The sequence below is a fragment of the Staurois parvus genome, unplaced genomic scaffold (genome assembly GCF_062004578.1).
Source record: "Staurois parvus isolate SC_StPar_1 unplaced genomic scaffold, SC_StPar_1.0 ptg001151l, whole genome shotgun sequence".
Lineage (NCBI taxonomy): Eukaryota > Metazoa > Chordata > Amphibia > Anura > Ranidae > Staurois > Staurois parvus.
In genome coordinates, this window is record NW_028318947.1 from 284523 (window position 1) to 304551 (window position 20029).

Sequence of the window (20029 nt, forward strand, 5' to 3'; positions counted from 1 at the left end):
AATTGACAGGCAGAACCGATCGGACCGTCGGTGTTAAAGGGACTTTAGACATCATTATTGGTAATATTTTAAAGTTTTTCCCTGAACATACCTTTTATACATATTGTTTTTTAGAAGCCGTCTGCTACTACACAAACTGCTTTACTCAAGAAGGCAGCACAGTGGCTAGCACTTCTGCCTCGCAGCACCAAGGTTCTTGGTTTGAATGCCAACCATGATGCTACCTACATGTAGTTTTGCATGTTCTCCTTGTACCTGCGTGAGTTTTTTCCAGTTACTCCGGTTTCCTCCCACACTCTAAAGATAGTAGGATAATTGTCTCCTGTCTGAAATGGCCCTAGTATGCTTGTGAGGGAGGGGCCTTAGATTGTAAGCTCCTTGAAGGCATGGATTGCTGTGAATGTACAATATTTATGTAAAGCGCTGCGTAAATTGTTAGTGCTATATAAATACCTGTCATAAATAAGTTGCAAGACTCCCTGTGTTGATGCATGTGATAATCTAATCATCAAAGCCTAACTCTTTTCATTGTTTCTTTCCAGCTTTTCAGAACTGGCACGCCAGAGCTCTCCTGTGATTAAAGTTACTGAAGATGGAAATGTGGAACAATCTCCAGAAAGCACTTTTCCACTCCCAGTATCCCGCTCTGATACATCGGAAGTTGGATATCTTAATGTTCCTTCTCCCAAGGTCCCCATTGCAGCCTCAGAGGACCGTGGAGCACCAGAGCCAACCATTGACAATGTATAAAACTACTTGTAATGTTCTACTAAGAAGAACTGACTGGTGATAGTAGGAATGACCACTACGTAGCTCTTTCTGGACTGACTTAGGTGCCTTCCCTTTTAAAAGTGTTCAGTTCATGCTGCTAATTGCACATTGAGGTTGGGAAGTCGCAAATGACTCCACCATGTAAACATAATATATGACTGCTAATGTTTGTATTTTTGTTAGTTTATAAAAGATTTTAATAAGACTGCCTGAGATTTTCCTTCATGCTATAATTCATGCATGTTCCGTTTTTAGAATGGCTTTAATGATATCTTATCAGGTTAAAGCAGAACTCAACTGTATCTTTTGTAGTTTTTTTTTTTTGTTGAGATCACTTTGAAAAACACTCTGCTAGCATTTCTAACCATTATTATCTTGAGTGGGGCATATTATTCTTGTAGGAAGTAAATTCCTGGAATCCATCTGCCCTTAGCTCAGGCATGCAGGCCAGAGGGTGTGTTTAGCTGAAAAGAAAACCCTCCTCCCAGTTGAAAGAAAAAAAAAAATGCCTCTGAACACTCCTCAAATGTATGACATCATTTTGGACCAGGCCAGAAACCAGGAAGAAACTGAAGAAAAGAAAATAATTTAAACCAGTAAATAAAATATCTCTTCCTATCTATGTACTAATGCTAACAGCATATAGATTAAAAATTAGTTATTGTTGATTTGAGAAATCCTAGAAATTGAGTTTAGTTCCACTTTAAAAAAAGAGGCCAAACAAACCCTGCTCCCAAAGCACAAACATATTGTAGTGCAATTACCTTTTTATTAACCCCAAATGATGTGTTTTCCGGAGAAATCCCTCCGTTCCCAAGTGTTTGCATTTGATCAGACAGATCAGAACTCAATGCCCTTGTAAAGTAAACACCTCTGTTAGCTGATGAGGCTCTCACATTGGATTGTTGAATAGCAAAAGCCAAAGTAGACCAGAAATCAAGCATTTTCCAAACAAGACACATTTTAAAGACTGAAATATTGAAAAGGTGATGGATTTATTGTAAAGGTAAAGTTTTTAATTTGCATTTTCATCTGTAGTAGTTCTTAACCCCCCCCCCCCCCCCCCATCCCGACGTTTTCATGATTATTTTCAGCCAACATTTTTTAAGGATGTACAGCACACAATCTTGTTCACAATCTAGAATTCTAGAACAATCGTTTCTATAGGCTGTACAGGTGGCATTGCTATAAATTAGTAGCTGTTATGCCACTTCTGCCTCCATGGCTCAGAGCGTGCACTGAAGTAAAGCCCATCAGTGACATCCTTGCCTTTCCCCTTTCCTCACCCAAACTGATTAACTGTTGAATCAAAGTAGTTGAAATAGTTCATTTGGAAGAGCATCAGAATGAAGATTTAAAAGTTTCTGTTTTGTTAACAGGTTTCAGCACTGTGTTTTTAATTTGGCACCCCCAGTGGTGTTCAATGGTTAAAGTCCTCCACAAGTATCTTATACCTGTACACATGACCGTTTGTGAAATCATTTGGAAAACCTTTCTATAAGTAGCCAAAATAGCTCAGTTGGGAGCAGGGGCGGACTGACCATTTGGAAACTCGGGCACTGCCCGAGGGCCCGGGGTCAGTAGGGGGCCCCATGAGATGCCCCTGGTACCTTTTTCATAGGCTTTTTTGAGTTTGGGCAAGGACACGGGCCCCATGATCCCCTATTGCCCGGGGGCACCATGAGTTGTCAGTCTGCCCCTGGTTGGGACAGTGCTAGACTGACAATCTAAAGGTCCGTGGTTTGATCCTGGGCTTTTGCAAGTTTTATTTTTCCAAATTCATGTAAGGCACTATTATTATTATTATACAGGATTTATATAGCAATAAAATATTGCACATCACTTTACAATGTAAAAATAGACACTACAGTTACAATACAATATAAGAGGGGTAGGGGGGCCATACTCTAATAGGGTGGGGTTAGTGAAACAAAAGGTAATAATTGTGAGGGATGAGTAGATGGAAGAACTTTTGTTGTTGGGTGGAGGCAGGATAGGCTTCCCTGAAGACATGAGTTTTCAGGGATCACCTAAATGTGGGCAGAGTAGAAATAGCCTAAGCACAGACAGAGGTAGAGAATTCCAGAGGATGGGAGAGGCTCTGAAGAAGTCCGGAGATAAGCATTGGAGGAAGTAACGAGAGAGGTAGAGAGCAGGAGGTCTTGGGAGGGGTGGAAAAGACGGTTTGGGTGATATATTGAGAAAAGATTAATGATGTAGCTTGGGTTTGTATGTTGTTGTTTGCATTTTGAATTTTATTTGTTGGACAATCAAAAGGGAGGTATTGGCACTAGCCAGTCTTGAATCCATGACAGTCTGTACAGGAGGAAACACCCTCTCTACTGTCCTGCAAATAGCATTCCCACAGTAGTATTATATATAGGTTGGTGGTTTATATGAGAGGGCCAAGCATGAGCCTTGTACACAGTAGCAGCCATGTCATGGCAGCATATGGGTGAGATTTGGGGCATTATCCGGAGGCCCAGTGAGGATTTATGGCTGAAGTCAAAGAAGTATTGGGATAAACACTTTTACATATAGCTTATATGTATGGTGCTGTTTACCCCCCCCCCCCCTTTCCCCTAAAAAAACAAAAAAACTTCAGTCTTAAGGGTTGTGATCGACTAGCAGCACATTTATGCTGTGTTGCTATATCTCTGCACCTTCTCACGCTCTCTACTTGCATATCCTACACCACTGTGCCATTTGTAATGCCTATACATTATACTCTTTTCTCTGTACTTTATATGTCAGTACTAATGAGGTCTGTATGACACCCGAGGCTGATCACTGAGGAAACCAGAACACGTCTGTGCCTCTTTACATAGCAAATAGGAATAACTTGTGGTCTCTGGAAGTTGGTAAGCACCTAAATGTTAGGGATCTTAGATTGTGCTCCCCTTGAGGGTTAGGGACTGATGTGAATGTACAATATATATGTAAAGCACTGCCTAAATTGACGGCACTATATAAGTACTTAAAATAAAATTGTATCTCACAGAACACAGAGCTTCCTAATCCTGCTGTTGGGTTATAAACTGCCACCTTCAGGTGAATGGAGAGGAAGACCCGAATAGGTCCATCGCCTAATAGCACTGACAAAAAAAAATGAGGAGCCTGCTAGCCTGGGAGGGGTTATATACCTGGGATTTTTCACCTGGAATGTCAGTTATATTTAACCCAATGATAATGTATTCTGGGAGATACAGTACTTTACAATAATGATTTTACAGAGAAGTCAAAATTCCTGTTTTTAGCCATTTTGTCTATCTGTAAAAGCCTCCATTCCTTACAGCAGGGGTCTCCAAAACTACAGCCCTCCAGCTGTTGAAGTACTACAAGTCCCATCATGCCTCTGGGAGTTTTGCCAGTGGCTGTTAGTCTTGCAAGGCCTCATGGGACTTGCAGTTCCTCAACACCTGGAGGGCCATAGTTTGGAGACCCCTGCCTTACAGGATGAATATTTAAAGAATTGGCAGTGGTGGGACTCGAACCCATACCTCCAGAGAGACTGGAGCCTTTATCCAGTGCCTTTGGCTCCATACACACTGCCTTATAAAATGCTGCTTCTCTAGGAGTTTTGTGTTTTGCTTGTAGAAGCAGCTCAATGTTATCCTGTGTGTCCATGAACATTTTGAGGCATATTTTAAGCTCAGTGTTTAGAGGCAGCAAAAAAACCCTTCTGGTTTGCATTTTTGATTGGAGTTTTCTGGCAGAAAGAACTCTAAACACTCCTAGACGCACCTAAATGTGTACAAAAGTGCTCTGTATGAGTGTTGTGTTTTTTTTGTGCCAAGGGAACTGGTGTTTTGTTTAAGCCCAGTGTGCATGGAGCCTTAGACTGCTTGGCCACTCTACCTTATGAAAAAAGTTAAACATCCAAGAAAGGAACAACTTTAACTAAATTGAGTGTAAATTCCTATTATTCTACAGCGCAACAGTACAGTTACAATACAATTCAATATAGAAGCATACAATCTAATAAGAAGGGGTAAGTGGTACAAAAGATAGTAAATGTGAGGGATGATGGGAGAATTAAATGTTCAGTTGTTAGGTGGTGGGATAGGCTCCCCTGAAAAGATTAGTTTTTTGGGATTGTCTGAAAGTGGGCAGAGTAAGAGATAACCGGACAGATTTAGGTAGAGAGTTCCAGAGGATGGGAGAGGCTCTGGAGATGAGAATGGGAGGAGACAAGGAAGCATGAGAGCAAGAGGTCTTAGGGGGAGCGGAATGGATGATGCGGGTGATATATTGAGACAGGATTGATGATGTAACTTGGGGCAGAGTTGTAAATGAATTTCCATGTTTTTGTTAGGATTTAGAATTTTTTCATTGGTCAATCGGAAGCCAGTGGAGGGATTAGCAGAGAGGGGTGGAGGACACTGAGTGGCTGGATGAATGGATGAGTCTGGCAGCAACATTCATGATCTATCTTAGTGTTAAGTGGTGTTCGCTTTACCGGTTGTCACGTGCACCGTATGATCATTTGCATGTATCAATATACTTAGTTAGCGCTGCATGGCTGTTCGATATATTGTATTGTTACTGTCTTGTCTCATGTTCTGTCCCCCTTGCTATTGTACAGCACTGAGCATACCCTTTGGCGCTATATAAATACTGTATAATAATAATAATATAAGGGTCTGCCTGACTGCATACAATTTTTTTTTCCCCAGGAAGTGACATTTACAGCTTGTCTGCATTCCTCTCCGCCAGTGACAGAAATGGCGGTGCCGGCTTCCAACCCTAACAACCCCATCGTCTTCTTCGATATCACTATTGGGTTTAGGTTTGACCTCATATTAGATGGTTTTGGTAAAACTAAGGAAAATAGTACAAGAAAATTGTACAATGTATGGCTATCCTTAGGAGTGTCCTTCGCCACTGACCAACAATATAAGGGGGCCCTTCTCCCACTGACCACCAATGTATGAAGGCCTTCACTACCGGCCAACAATATAAGTGGGCCCTCCTCCCACTGACCACTAATGGAAGAAGGCCCTTCACCACTGGCTGTCAATGTAAGGGGGCCCTTCACCACTGACCACCAATTTAAGGGGGCCCTTCACCACCGACCACCAATGTAAGGGGGCTCTTCATCACTGACCACCAATTTAAGGGGGCCCTTCTCCCACTGACCACCAATGTATGGAGGCCTTTCACTAACGGCCAACAATATAAGGGGGCCCTTCTCCCACTGACCACCAATGTATGGGGGCCTTTCACTACCGGCCAACAATATAAGTGGGCCCTCCTCCCACTGACCACTAATGTAAGAAGGCACTTCACCACTGGCTGTCAATGTAAGGTGGCCCTTCACCACTGACCACCAATTTAAGGAGGCCCTTCACCGCCGACCACCAATTTAAGGGGGCCCTTCACCACCAACCACCAATGTAAGTGCACCCTTCACGGCTGAGAGCCAATGTAAGCATGCCCTTTACCACTGACCACCAATGTATGGGGGTCCTTCACTACTGGCCAACAATATAAGTGGGCTCTTCTCCCATTGACCACTAATGTAAGAAGGCACTTCAGCACTGACTACCAATGTAAGAGGGCCCTTCATCACTGACCACCAATGTTAGGGGTCCATTCATCAATGACCACAGATGTAAGCAGGCCCTTCACCAGTGACAACCAATGTTGAGGGTCCCTCACAACCGATGTAAGGGGACCCTTTACCACTGACCACTAATGTAAGGGGGTCCGATACAATCAATGTGAGAAGGCTCTTCACCTCTAACCACCAATGTAAGGCAGCCCTTCACCATTAGTCAACAATATAAAGGATCCTTTCTCCCACTGACCACTAATGTTAGTGGGTCTTGCTCTTACTGACCACAAAAGCAAGGAATCCCTTCTCCAGTGACCACCAATATAAGAGGGTCCTTCACCACGGGCCCTTTCTCCAATTAACCATTAATTTAGGTGGGCCCTTCTCTTACTAAGGGGACCCTACATCACAGATGCAAGGTGCACTCTTCCACCCACCACCAATGTAGAAAAATAGATATTGATGACCATTGTCTATAAATAATCGTTCCCTTGCTGCCATTGTCATCCTCAGACTTCAACACCTTCCAAATCGGAAGTCTGGAATAACTATGCAAATAAAACGATGACGTCACTATGAGATCAATCAATCATATACATATTTATTGTGTACATCAAGAGTGCAGAGAGTCCCGCCCCAGGACTGGAGCTATGACTCTATCCGGCCACTTGGGGCCGTCCGGAGCTACACCTACTGCCAAGCTCAAAAATGCACATGCGCCTTGGGGGGGGCTTCCCCCCCCCGGAAGTGACGTTTACAGCTTGTCTGCGTTCCTCTCTGCCAGCGACAGAAATGGCGGTGCCGGCTTCCAACCCTAACAACCCCATCGTCTTCTTCGATGTCAGTATCGGGGGGCAGGTAATGTGCAGCATACCGGGCTGGAGCTCCTTCTCCCCCGGTGTCCGGTACTTTCCTGCTGTCATGTGTTGTACAGACCAGCAGAGCCCACTTCTCCGTGCTGGAGCCCTGCAGTCACGTGTGCAGCCCATTCAGTCCTGGTAGTATGGTCCATACAGGGCAGCTGGTGGCTGGGGACACCCGGGCCAGATACACAGATCGGGACAGTTTATTTGCTTTGATGTGAATAGTAGCAGCTGAGAGATCAAGATATTAACTCTTTCCCTTCCAGAGCTGGTTTTGAATTTTTTTGCACACGTGTAAAAATAATACTTTTAGGCCTAAACATTATGTAAATCCCCAAAATGTGATCTGTTGTCTGAAAGAAGACACCCTAGAGAATAAAAAAGTGGTCCCAATTTTTTTATGTCACACAATATTAGTGCAACAGTTTATGAAATGCAAAGATGTTAGTGAAAAACACACTAAAGTTAATTTTAGGGCCCAAAAATGCAATAAATTACTTCATTTTTGGTAAAATATAGAAGATGAGGTTGCAAGGAGTAAATAGATACCCAACATGTCAAGGCTCAAGGTGTTTTACCTTCATGCCCCTTAATACCCACCTAAGCCCCCTCTCGATCCAGCGATGTGCACTGGAGTCTCAGCTATCCCGGGACTCCCTCTCCTCATTGGCTGAGATAAGCGGGAGCCATTGGGCTCCCACTGCTGTCAATCACAGCCAGTGAGATGAGAGAGGGGGTGGGGATGAGCCACAGCTCTGTGTGAATGGACACGCAGTGCAGCAGGTGCCCCCATAGCAATCTGCTTGCTATGGGGGCAACCGACAGGAGGGTGGGGCCAAGAGCACCAGCAGGGGGGACCTGAGAAGAGGAGGATCTGGGCTGCTCTGTGCAGAACCACCACGTACAGTAGGTAAGTATAGACATGTTTGGGTTTTTTTCTTAAATTAAAATAAAAAAGCCTTTAGAATCACTTCAAAATTGTGTACACCTGTAAAACACGTCACATGTCTGATGAAGGGGTCCTGCGAGTCTCTGAAACGTTGCCCTGCTGTAACTATGTGATCGTTCATTAAAACCTTTGGACCCATATTGGTGATCCTCGGTGTGTTGGTGACATTCTCCCTTGCTGATTCTGTTCGGTTCCAGCCGACGGTCGCCGCAGCACCCACTTACCCCTGGTTCACATATATGCGGCCATGCAAGCACAAGAGCCCATTCATTTGAATGGATTCCCGTGACACACAGAGAAGAAGTCCTTGTACTTCTTCTGAAAACGCAGCCCACACAGGAACCTCAGTTCCCAGTACGGTTGTATTTTCCCGTGCGGGCGGTGTGCCATTAGAACTATTGGCACCCGCCCGCGGGTCCGCATTCCTCTGTGCGGGTGGTGCGGCTGCACGGATTTTTGTGCAGATCCACAGCTGCACCACCTGCACAGATGTGAACCTAGGGTTATACACACAGCCATTTGTAACGCAGGAACGTGTGCGTTTGGTTTGTACACTTGCATCTGTAAAACAGTGACAAATTTCAACACCGTATATTTTCCATAGATGACACTTTACAACCCCCTACAGGTCATCAGTACAGAGTTAAAGGATAAGTTCACCTTTTGGACAAAAATAATAAATGCACATTTTTTTTGCAGGTAAAAAAATGTACATTTATTATTTTTGTCTACAGGAGCCTGGAAAGCATTGTATCGGCAATCAGTAGATCACTGGTGTCATGCAGGTCTCCTGGAGACCTGTCAGAATATCTGCTTGCCATACGTGATGTACGAACAAGTAGATATTCTGGCAGGAAGTTTCAATGAACTATCACAGTGCTCCACAGCTCCATGGTAGTTCATTGAAAACTACAAGCCGACAGCCACTAAGGCTGCTGGGACCTGCAGTTCATTCACTCATGGACGTCCTTGAACGAATTACGTGGCTGTGTGGGTGGAGCCCCACACAGCCACACTTTTTTCAAATTTGACACATAGTATGAGGAGACTTCTCCCCATACTATCTGTCAGAGGAAGGGGGTTGCGGCTGCGGCTATGGGAACATGTTACATGTTCCACCCTAAAAACGTGTGTAACATGTAACATGTTCCCATAGGTGAACTTCTCCTTTAAGCCTTAATAATGGGCCTAGAATTATTGCTCTTGCTCCGGCATGTGTGGTGATATGTAACGTGTAGCGCAATTGATATTCTCATGCATTGGTGCCCCAACTCGTGCCTTTACATTTGTGTGGAGGTGGGGCTCAAAAACGTGGGGGGGGGGGCATTTTAGGGAGGATCTCCATCCTCCCAGCCATGTTTTTTAACCCTTGCTTGCCGGCTTGCGGATTTTGCACAGTGTAGATACTCACCCACCCATTGGATCTAGCGTTGTCCTGCTGAAATCCTCTTCTGTCACCAGTCAAGACCTGCACTGCCATTTTGTGTGACGTCATCGGGAGGCTGCCGACTCTTCTGGGAGCGTGTGTAAAACCCCCCCAAAGCCAAAGCTGTAGTTTCTAAAACGGTTAAAGCCTAATTCAACTTGTATACATTCCATGGACACTCTGGATGCCACCCTACTTTTGCTTACTAATACTTCTACAACCAATGGAGCAGTGGCTCGGCCGCCATCGTTCTAGCCACCTCATTGGTTACTAGTAGAAATCAGCTCAGGCGTGTTCAGATCCTAGGCCAAACCCACTTTAACGAGAGTGCCAGGAAGCTGTCACTGGATATCACCAATCATAATTGAAGCCACATTATACAGGTGAAACTCGAAAAATTAGAATATTGTGCAAAAGTTCATTTATTTCAGTAATGCAACTTAATAGGTGAAACTAATATATGAGAGACTCATTACATGCAAAGCAAGATAGTTCAAGCCGTGATTTGTCATAATTGTGATGATTATGGCTTACAGCTCATGAAAACCCCAAATCCACAATCTCAGAAAATTAGAATATTGTGAAAAGGTGCAATATTCTCGGCTCAAAGTGTCCCACTCTAATCAGCTAATTAAGCCATAACACCTGCAAAGGGTTCCTGAGCCATTAAATGGTCTCTCAGTCTGGTTCAGTAGGAATCACAATCATGGGAAAGACTGCTGACCTGACAGTTGTGCAGAAAACCATCATTGACACCCTCCATAAGGAGGGAAAGCCTCAAAAGGTAATTGCAAAAGAAGTTGGATGATCCCAAAGTGCTGTATCAAAGCACATTAATAGAAAGTTATGTGGAAGGGAAAAGTGTGGAAGAAAAAGGTGCACAAGCAGCAGGGATGACCTCAGCCTGGAGAGGATTGTCAGGAAAAGGCCATTCAAAAGTGTTGGGGACTTTCACAAGGAGTGGAGGCTGGAGTCAGTGCATCAAGAGCAACCACACACAGACGGATCCTGGACATGGGCTTCAAATGTCGTATTCCTCTTGTCAAGCCGCTCCTGAACAACAAACAACATCAGAAGCGTCTTACCTGGGCTAAAGAAAAACGCTCATGCAAAAACACAAAACACACTGCAAAACGGACAAAACACAAACTGCATTAGTGTGAACCAGGCCTGAAATGCATTGAAAACGCAGCAAAAATGTATAAGAAATGCACGTGTTACGCTTTTGATGCGTTTTGTGTATTTAATCTGCCCAGCAAGTTGGCCAAAAAAAAATAAATTTAAAAATGCAAAACATAAAAAATGCGTCAAAAACACGCATGCAAAAATGCAAAACAGATAAACCGCAAAGTGCATTGGTGTGAATCAGGCCTGAAATGCACTGAAAACCCATCAGAAACGCGTTTTGATGCGTTCTCTTGTGTCATATGACCTATAAAAACTGTACCCTAAGACTGGGTTCACACTAATGCAGTGAGATTCCTGTGTGAATTACATGCGATTTCCTATGCGGTGCGGTTTGAATCATATTTTTTGTATGGTTCAAATCGCATCGCATCTGCACCACAAAGGTGCAGGACCCTTTTACTATTGAACTGACTTAGCGCATAATTTGCTTAATTATAGGGTGATCTGCAGCAATTCTTCAGCCTGACTCAGGTTGAATTACAGATTGGGTGAATTGATTCACTTATCAGTAACATTATACCAGGGGAACCAATAGCCTCACACAGACTCATGTGGCATAGATAGAGGGGGCGTGTCTAGCCAGTTATGTTACTGAGAGCTGATTACTGAGTGCACTGCAACCTATCCTGGTTCCTATTGAACTGTGGAGTCAAATTTAGACCCTCCTGGACATCTTGTAATGCTCTATTAATGTTTTTTACTTTCAGGAAGTTGGACGAATGAAAGTGGAGCTTTTTGCAGATGTCATTCCCAAAACAGCTGAAAACTTCAGGTAAAACACCAGAATTGACTCTTGCCCCAGTTCTGACTTTTTGTTTAGTCTAAAAGCTGTTGAGGGCTGGAAACGTCAAAGAGAACTCAAACCAATACATAGTATCCAGAGTGAAAAACATTTCACCTGCTGGTTATATTTTCAGAAGAAGGAATTTCTATCTAAAGTTGAAAAATATTTCAATGTCATCCCATGTGAAACTGTAAGGGCTCATGTACACTGCAGACCTAAACTGACGTTCAGGAGCTGTTCAGCGTTTTTTTCAGCAGCCCCTGAACTCTCCCTGATGTTTTCCTCTGTGTCCATGTACACATAGTTGTTTAAAGTCATTTACAGGCAGTTAAGTTTACAGTCGTTTTTTTTAATGCACCAAACGTTCTGGAGTAGATTTTACTGGCGTTTCGAATGCCAAACACGTGTAAACTCGGTTAACCGCGTTTATAAGCGTTTGCATTCAGAAGCGTTTTTTTAACTGTTCCATGTCCAGATGCTGTCCAGAGCCTTTTTTCATCAGAAATGCATTCCAAGCATTTTCCATGTATTCAAATGGACCCGGTACACCAGCGCAGTCAGTTCCAGGTTTTGCATGAAAGAAAAAATGGTAGAACGTGCCGCATTATGCTCATGATGGGATCCATAGTGAATACAACCAGAAAAGACAGGTCATCTCAACACATAATCCTCTCTCTACTTCTGCTCTCTCTATTCCTCTCCAAATGTCTGAAACAGTTAATTATTTACTGTTTTTCAGTGCATTATGGGCATTTGGGAAAGTCTCCTGAGGTTATCTTTTAAAAACGCTTCTAAACATAAACGCGGTATGCAAACGCGGCTAAACTGACTTTTTTAAGCTACGTTTTCCAGCAGTTAGTTTCCATCGTTCAGAAGAGTTTTCCAAACGTCCCGTGTACATGACCCCTTAAGCAGAACTATACTTCTGCTACAGTGATGCAATGTCCTTAAGCTGCCTTACTGGTGCTGACATCTTGTACCAAGGTTTTTCTGGGTCTGACATCTTCAGCCTTCTTGACTGGCCAACCAGGGGCGACGGCGTTACTCCTGCACATGTGCATGGGAGTCAGGGCCAGGACAAGGGGTGGGCGGAAGGGGAAGCTGCCCTGGGCTCAATAGTTTGCTATAGAGAAGGGGGGCGTCTTCCTTCTGTTACAAGGGACAGGAGTAGTGACAATGGCAGTGATTTTGACAAGCGAGTGACTGTTAGGCATAGGATTACCAAAGCTTGCACATCATGAACTGGATGGGGGTGCAGTTTGGCATCTTTGCCCTGGGTGCTGGATGACCTTGTCCTGGCACTGATGGGAATTCATTCTTCCTGCCATACAGCAGATGGCAGAGTTGTACACTAAGCTGTGAATGCACAAAATAGGAAGGTAGGAAATCTTTATTGCAGAACAAGCTTTCAATTCTATCGCACAGCAAGGATAAACAGGAGCAATGAGACAGTTTGTGTGACAGGTTTACCCAAAGGTTACATCTTGAGTTATGAATTGCTTCCCCCAGCTGCTCTAAAGTAGCACTTCCAGAATTAGTTATACGTCTATTTAGAGTAGTGCTGGTAACTTTCTTGATATAAGGGCCTCAAGTACAGCCCCCAACATCACCAAAGCGATGCTCCTAAAATTCAGTGAATATTCATTATCAGAGATAGCAGATGCAACAGGCTATAGTCAGACTGTAGGCATGATATCAGAGATGGTCAGACTGTGGACAGGACACAAGAGATGAGAGATTGCAGACATGATACAAGAGATGGTCAGAGACAATTGACATGCTGTAGTAGACTGTCTGAGACTACGAACATGCTATGGGAGCTTTTGGAGACCGGGTCATGCTTCAATCATAGACTGGAAGTATATTTAATGAGGCTACTAGAAATAACTATTATAATAGGGAAACACAGATTAGTGTTTGCTGGGACCCTAAAGGCTGCACATACAGTGCCTTGAAAAAGTATTCATACTTTCAAAAATAGTTAAAAAAAAAAAACAAAGTTTTGTGTTTACAAAAAAGTCCCTGACCCATTCCAAAAACACAGCAGCTCAAAAAAGCACAGATGTGAATATGTTCCATAGGAAAGCATGCTGAATGGACTGTAGTGCGTTTCTGCAAAAAGCCCTAAAAACATGCATTGGTGTGAACCAGGCCTCAAAGGAGAAGTGTTTTTCTTTTTTTTTTAACTCTCCAAATATGCACCAGAAATACGGCAACCAGGATTTTTTAACACTGCAGGGAAATGCAACATACCAGTGTGAATACATACACTGAATTTAAAGGGATGCCTTTTTCTTGAGCCTTATTGTTTATTTTGAACGCAGAAGCGCTTCAAAAACTACTGTGTGAAAGCAGCCAATTCCCAGAAAAGTGCTGAAAATAAATTCTTATTCATTTAAATTCATAATATTAATTAAAAAGTTGAATACAATACAAATTATATATATATATATATATATAAAAATTGTTTAAAAAAAAAACTGTTTATTTCGGTTACGGTTTACAGCCAAAATGCATCCTAAATTTTCTGTTTTCGGTCCAAGAATTTTCATTTCAGTGCACCACTACTAGCAACTAATTAAGCTACAGTGCTTTGAAAACGTATTCATACCCCTTGAAAACGTAAATGTATTTTATTGGTATTTTATGTGATAGACTAACACAAAGTGACACATAATTGTGAAGTGGAAGAAAAATGATAAATGGTTTTCAAAATTCTTTACAAATGAATGTCTGAAAAGTGCAGCATGCATTTGTATTCAGCCCAACAGAGTCAATACGTTGTAGAACCACCTTTTGCTGAAATTACAGCTGCAAGTCTATTTGGGGATGTCTCTGTGGTTGTAACATGACAAAAGGAAAATTTTCAAGGGGTATGAATACTTTTTCAAGGCACTGTAAAACGCCAAAGGTCCGCAGGTTGGGCACAAGGTTTAGAGTGAAAATCTGTCTAACTACAGTGATACATCTGTCTCAAGCTTTTGCAAAGTGTTGAACTTGGCTGCCCAGGAATACAGGTGCACTGGTTGCAAATATATTGAGGACATTTATCAAGCAAATTATTATCACCACACTTAGACAAACATCAGCCTGCCTCTATTTTAGCAGAATGTATGGCACAGTTTTCCAATATATTTGTGACCCCTGTGGCTGTAATCCTGAGCAGCCAACTGCGAAAGAATTATTACTGATTTCCACTCCAAAGACATTCACAATTAAGACGTGGTTGGGTGTTATTTTGTCACATTGCTGCACTAAAGCAATTAAGGAAGAAATTAATAACTCAATCTGTAACCTTGTAGTAATCTCAATCTGTCGCATATTCTGTATCATTGCTCCTGTTTAGCTGTGCCTTGCAGTGCGTCAGAGTTGATAAATGACGGTAAACTTGTGGCAGAGATGTTGAGTGAGAGGTGGCTTTATGTGCAACTTATTATGTCTCTAGTTTGCTTGATAAATATACCCCTAGGTATGTCTCCTCTAAAAAAAAAGAAAAATATCCCAAGTTTTGAACATCTCACAGAGCACAGTTAAATCCATCATCCATAAATGGAAAGAGTATGGTACAACTGCAAACCTACCAAGACATGGCTGTCCACCTAAACAATTAAAGAAAAAGAAATCAGCCCCTAGCTTTGTTTGCTGAATAAGAATGCTGGACAAACTGAGATTCATTTTGACTTCATTGTAACATTTATTTATTTTTTTTTGCTATCAGAATGTAACGTGTATCTTTTCCTACCTTTCAGGCAGTTTTGCACTGGAGAGTTCAGGTATGTGTCATTTATCATTTTAGTACACGCTGTAGTGATCACAGCACAGCAATTTTTATTTAAGTGGTCTCGTTTGGCAGGCAGTACAGAATCAACCTAAATGGCATGGAATTCCCATTCAGAATCACTGTTTGGCTGTGAAACAAAAAAAGGAGTGTTGCCTCATGAGTTCCAGGCAGCTGCTGCTCTACCGCACTCTGAAAAGCAATGCTGCTCCTGTAAACAAGCCCTACATGTCATCATGAATAAATGCTTGATTTGCTGGACCAAAGAGTTACTAAACCCAGGACCCTGCATTCACTATATCTGGTCTCCCACAGTACACAGAACATGGAAATGCAATTATTTTAGTAAATATAAACTGCCAAACACCAGCAGTTAGAGCAGTCTTGTGACTTCTATCAGTGTCCAGCTAAGCACATGTTAAAGCTTGTTGCAGTTTTCATTCTGCTCTAGGAAGATGCAGAACCCCTGACATCTGTCTGGACAGTGCTGATTGGCCCTGTGCTGATCACATGCATCCTCCCAAGACAAAAAAAACCCTCTAGGAATACACACCAAACTGAGCATGTGAAGATTAACTCCACATGATATGTCTTATCAGGAGATAAGAGGGGAACACTGGAAGAAGGAGAGGATCAGAGATGTTAGGTTAAACTGTTTTTACTCAAATAGGGGATTAACCCCTTAGGTTTCACAGTGAGTATAACAAGCATGCTTTACTGCGTATACCGACTGATTTTACTGTTGTGGGTTTAGTAACACTTTAAGAAGCAGTTGTTCAGCTGCAGTTCAGTGACTTTACCCTGTGAACTTCTGCATACTGGCTTTGACTCAGAAGTCCATAGGAATGAATTAGATTGCAGAATGCATGTGCAGGGTCGACCAAGGAGATGTTTGACAAGCAGCTGGACAATTTAGGTAGAAATATCTAGCTAGGATCTAGGATGCATCTGAGTAGATTTAGAAAGGGGTGCACTACACTTTAACCACTTGAGTACTAGCCTGTAATACCACTTCAGTACCGGAACCTTTTCAGTGCCATGATAGTTTGACTGGTAATTACTCAGTCACTGAAGCATCACTGTACCCAAATGAATTTTGTTTTATACAAAGGTTTAAAAAAAATTGTACAATCAAATTACACCCCCCCCCCCCTCACACACACACACACCTTCCCTAAACAAATGATCCTTTCTTTGTTCATTAAATCCTCTATTGTGAGAAAGGGAGGCCTATCAAGTGTAAATGGAAGTGTTTACATTTGTGATTGGCAATCACAGAGCGTCTGATTAGCCCTGGGCATTATGTCTGTGTTTTACTTTGTCTAATGATACAAGTCATAAACCATGGTCGTCCAACATTTTTACTTTCCTGGGCCACATTGGAAAAGGAATGGTCTTGGGCCACACATAAAATACACTAACAATCAGGATAGCTGATGAGCAGAAAAAGTCAGGCAGTTCACAATTGACCGATCACTGATATAGATAATGTACCTATCCGAGTAATAAAACTTTTTTTTTGTAGTTTTTTTTTTTTGTTATTATAAAGGTAAAAGAGGACAACTTAAAACTAGTGTGATATTTGGCACTGTTTTTGAAAACGAACGCATCAATATCTGGTTCGAAGGATGTAGTAGCAATCCTCAATAAATTCTCAAGGTGCTAATCCGCTATTTTGGTTCTAATTTTGCCCTTTGCTTCATCCTTAAAAAGAGTTGCTCACAAATAAAGGTGCTGCTGAAAACTGATGACATGAATAAGGTGTGATTGTGAAGAGTGGGAGATTTGTCTTTAGGAGGATAACTTGTGAAAGTCCAGTAATGAGACACTGTCAAATTGTTCTTCAGCCATGTTCACTAAGTGTAAATGCAATTTTTTTTTAATTACCCTAAAAAATCCAACATTTTTAAGTAAATCTACAATTTTGTGTTGGGCCATATTCATAACCATCTTGGGCTACATGTGGCCCTTGGGCCAAGGCATAGACAAGCTTTTATTAACTGTCACTTCATACTCCAGAAATCCACGTCCACCTACCTGCCAATGAGTGAATTATTCAAAAATTCAATTCGGCTGATTCGCCGAATTTGCAGAATAAATTCGATTCGATGCAAATTTATTCGCTGCGAATTTAACTTATTAAAAGGGTTTCTAGGCTTCAGAGAGCCTTTATATTAGTGCAGAACACTGTACCTTTAATTTAAATGCCCTTGGAGTCTGCTGGGGAAGAGAAATAATACTGTCAGTCAGTATGACATGCAGATGAGTGCCGTCGATCTTAGAATCACCGCACACTTCACTCATTTGGGCAGTCACGGGGCACGACGAAGAAGATGATGAAGAAGAAGAAGAAGAAGTATTCCAGTACAGCAAAAAGTGTATCTGCAGAGAGCTCCGCTATTTCTGACAGTTCTCTGACAGTTCCTTCATATTTACAGCGGTTGAAACATTGTATCTATTTGTTTCCGAATAAAAACATCTGTATCCTAAATGGAAACAAATAGATACAATGTTTCAACCGCTGTAAATGTGAAGGAACTGTCAGAGAACTGTCAGAAATAGCGGAGCTCTCTGCAGGGACACTTTTTGCCGGCTGTAGAAGGGATGAAAATCGGCCGATCGGGAAAAATTCGATTCGTGCATCCGAAGTTTGCTAATTTTCGGATTCGGTGCGAATCAAATTTTTCCTAATATTCGAAACGAATTCCACTTCGCCAAGTTCGATTCGCTCATCTCTACTTATGTCTATAGTAAGGTGGGTTTAGTGATAGTCTCCAGGGGTACTTGGGTAAACATAACTAGTTCAAAATCCACGCTTTCATTATCATTGGGATCTTTTAGGTGCCACAATGTACATCAGACATTAATGTTTTCATTTAAAGCCAGTCCTGCCAGTTACTGATCGTTAGGGGTGCCAATAGCTGTTTTTGACAGCTCGGTCTCTGCTCTGGGAAAAGGCGCTCTCAGCGCAGAAACTTCGACTGCCCTGGTCACAATATGTGTGGTGTGTGTGGATGATGTGTTACGTAGGCCACATATGTGTTACGTGGGTGCCAACAGGTTAATGTTTGATGTATTTTTGGCACCTAAAAAGCACTACTGAAAATGAATATGTGGATCTTGATATGTTAGGGATGTGGTGCCCATGATTACTCACCAGTTGGTTTGATATAGTCTATACACACACTTGGTTATGAAGGGATTTGTTATCTAGCACCTCCTGTTTTATAAAGAGCATTGTGTGCTCTGTAAGGCTAGGTTCACATCTGTGCGGGTGGTGCCGCTGCGGATCCGCATAAACATCTGTGCAGCCACACCACCCACACAGGGGAATGCGGAACCGCGGGCGGGTGCCATTAATTCTAATGGCACGCCGCCCCCACTGTAAATTGCAATCGTACTGGGTACCTGTGCGGACTGCGTTTTCAGAAGAAGTGCAGAAACCTCTTCCCTGCGTGTCCCGGGGCATGGGAGTCCACTCAAATGAATGGGCTCTTGTTCCCAAAATGTGGCCCGCAGGAACGCAGATATGTGAACCAGGGGTAAAGAAATATTGACTAATATTTATTTTCTGTATGTCTATAGAAAAGATGGCGTTCCTATAGGATACAAAGGCAGCACCTTCCACAGGTTGGTATGAATGTTTTTTTTGTTTTTTTAACAGAAGGATTGTTTATTATTTTAATAAACCATTATACGTGTAAATCGAAATAACATTACTACAAAATGAGAGAAACGTGAGTTTCACAACAGAATCATCAACTAACAATTGCTTACTTCAACCAGTCAACAGCAGGTCACAAAGAACCAACAAACAGCACATTACATGATAAAACAATACAGCCTGGGTAGGAGAGGAGGAAGAAGGAAATGTGGGCAGTAAGAGGGAATATAGAATTAGAGAGACGGAGAAACAACAGGCAGAAATAGGGTAGACCAGAAGGAAAGAGTATAGCTAGGGAGGGACATACATACAGAAGACTCACTTAGAGAGGTACCAGGGATGGGAGGCGACTAAGTAACCAAGGGGAAGATAGCGCTCAAATAAAGTGTCACAGCACGAGCTGTCTCCACCCAGGATAACCAAATCTTGCTAAACTTTTTAGGGCAATTATGTCCAATGTAGGACTGCTTGTACTGTACATAGGCAAAATGGCATTGATCATGGAACGCCAGGCAAAAACCATAGGAAGCTCTGGCAATTTCCATTTGGACAAAATAATTTTCCTTGCATAATGAGCGGCATGGAAAACAAACAGTTTGGTATGGGTGGTGGTAGGTAGGTTATCGGTTACACCCAGTAATAAAATCAAGGGGTCCACTTCTAAACGAAGGCTACTAATCCCGTTCATGTCAGCCACCGCCTCTCGCCAAAAGATCTGGAGTAGGGAGCAGGCCCATACCATATGTATAAAAGTTCCCACCTCTGGCGGCATTTAGGGCAGACTGCATCAACGGTGCGGTAAATGACCGACAACCTCTGAGGTGTATAGTACACCCTGTGATGAAACTTTAATTGTATAAATCTGTCTTTAGCTGTAATCATAAGGGGAATATATTGCTGTAGGCCTTCGGTCCAATCTTCCTCAGTTAAATTAGGGACATCTCTCTTCTGGGCAAGGTAGGTCCGCGACGTGCTATTGGTGCCCCTGCAGGTCAACCTTGGATACGGATATTTTTTAATGTAATGAGGGTTTTGTTTGGTTGTACGTT

At 42.5% G+C, this 20029-nt stretch overlaps 2 protein-coding genes across 3 annotated transcripts in view; both read left to right on the top strand.

The window, feature by feature from the left end:
- The window catches only part of CCDC30 (coiled-coil domain containing 30), a 94469-nt gene extending 93493 nt beyond the window's left edge, over positions 1-976 (top strand). For both annotated transcript variants that reach the window (XM_089659388.1, XM_089659389.1), the window contains one exon: positions 543-976. In XM_089659388.1, the coding sequence (XP_089515514.1) occupies positions 543-750 (208 nt within the window). In that variant the 3' untranslated portion in view covers positions 751-976. The remainder of the gene's footprint in view (positions 1-542) is intronic.
- A 6059-nt stretch (positions 977-7035) lies between these two features.
- Positions 7036-20029, top strand: part of PPIH (peptidylprolyl isomerase H) — a 58588-nt gene continuing 45594 nt past the window's right edge. The window contains exons 1-4 of the mRNA XM_089659390.1: positions 7036-7186; positions 11462-11526; positions 15288-15311; positions 18902-18946. Coding sequence (XP_089515516.1) covers positions 7037-7186; positions 11462-11526; positions 15288-15311; positions 18902-18946 — 284 coding nt within the window. The 5' untranslated portion in view covers position 7036. The remainder of the gene's footprint in view (positions 7187-11461; positions 11527-15287; positions 15312-18901; positions 18947-20029) is intronic.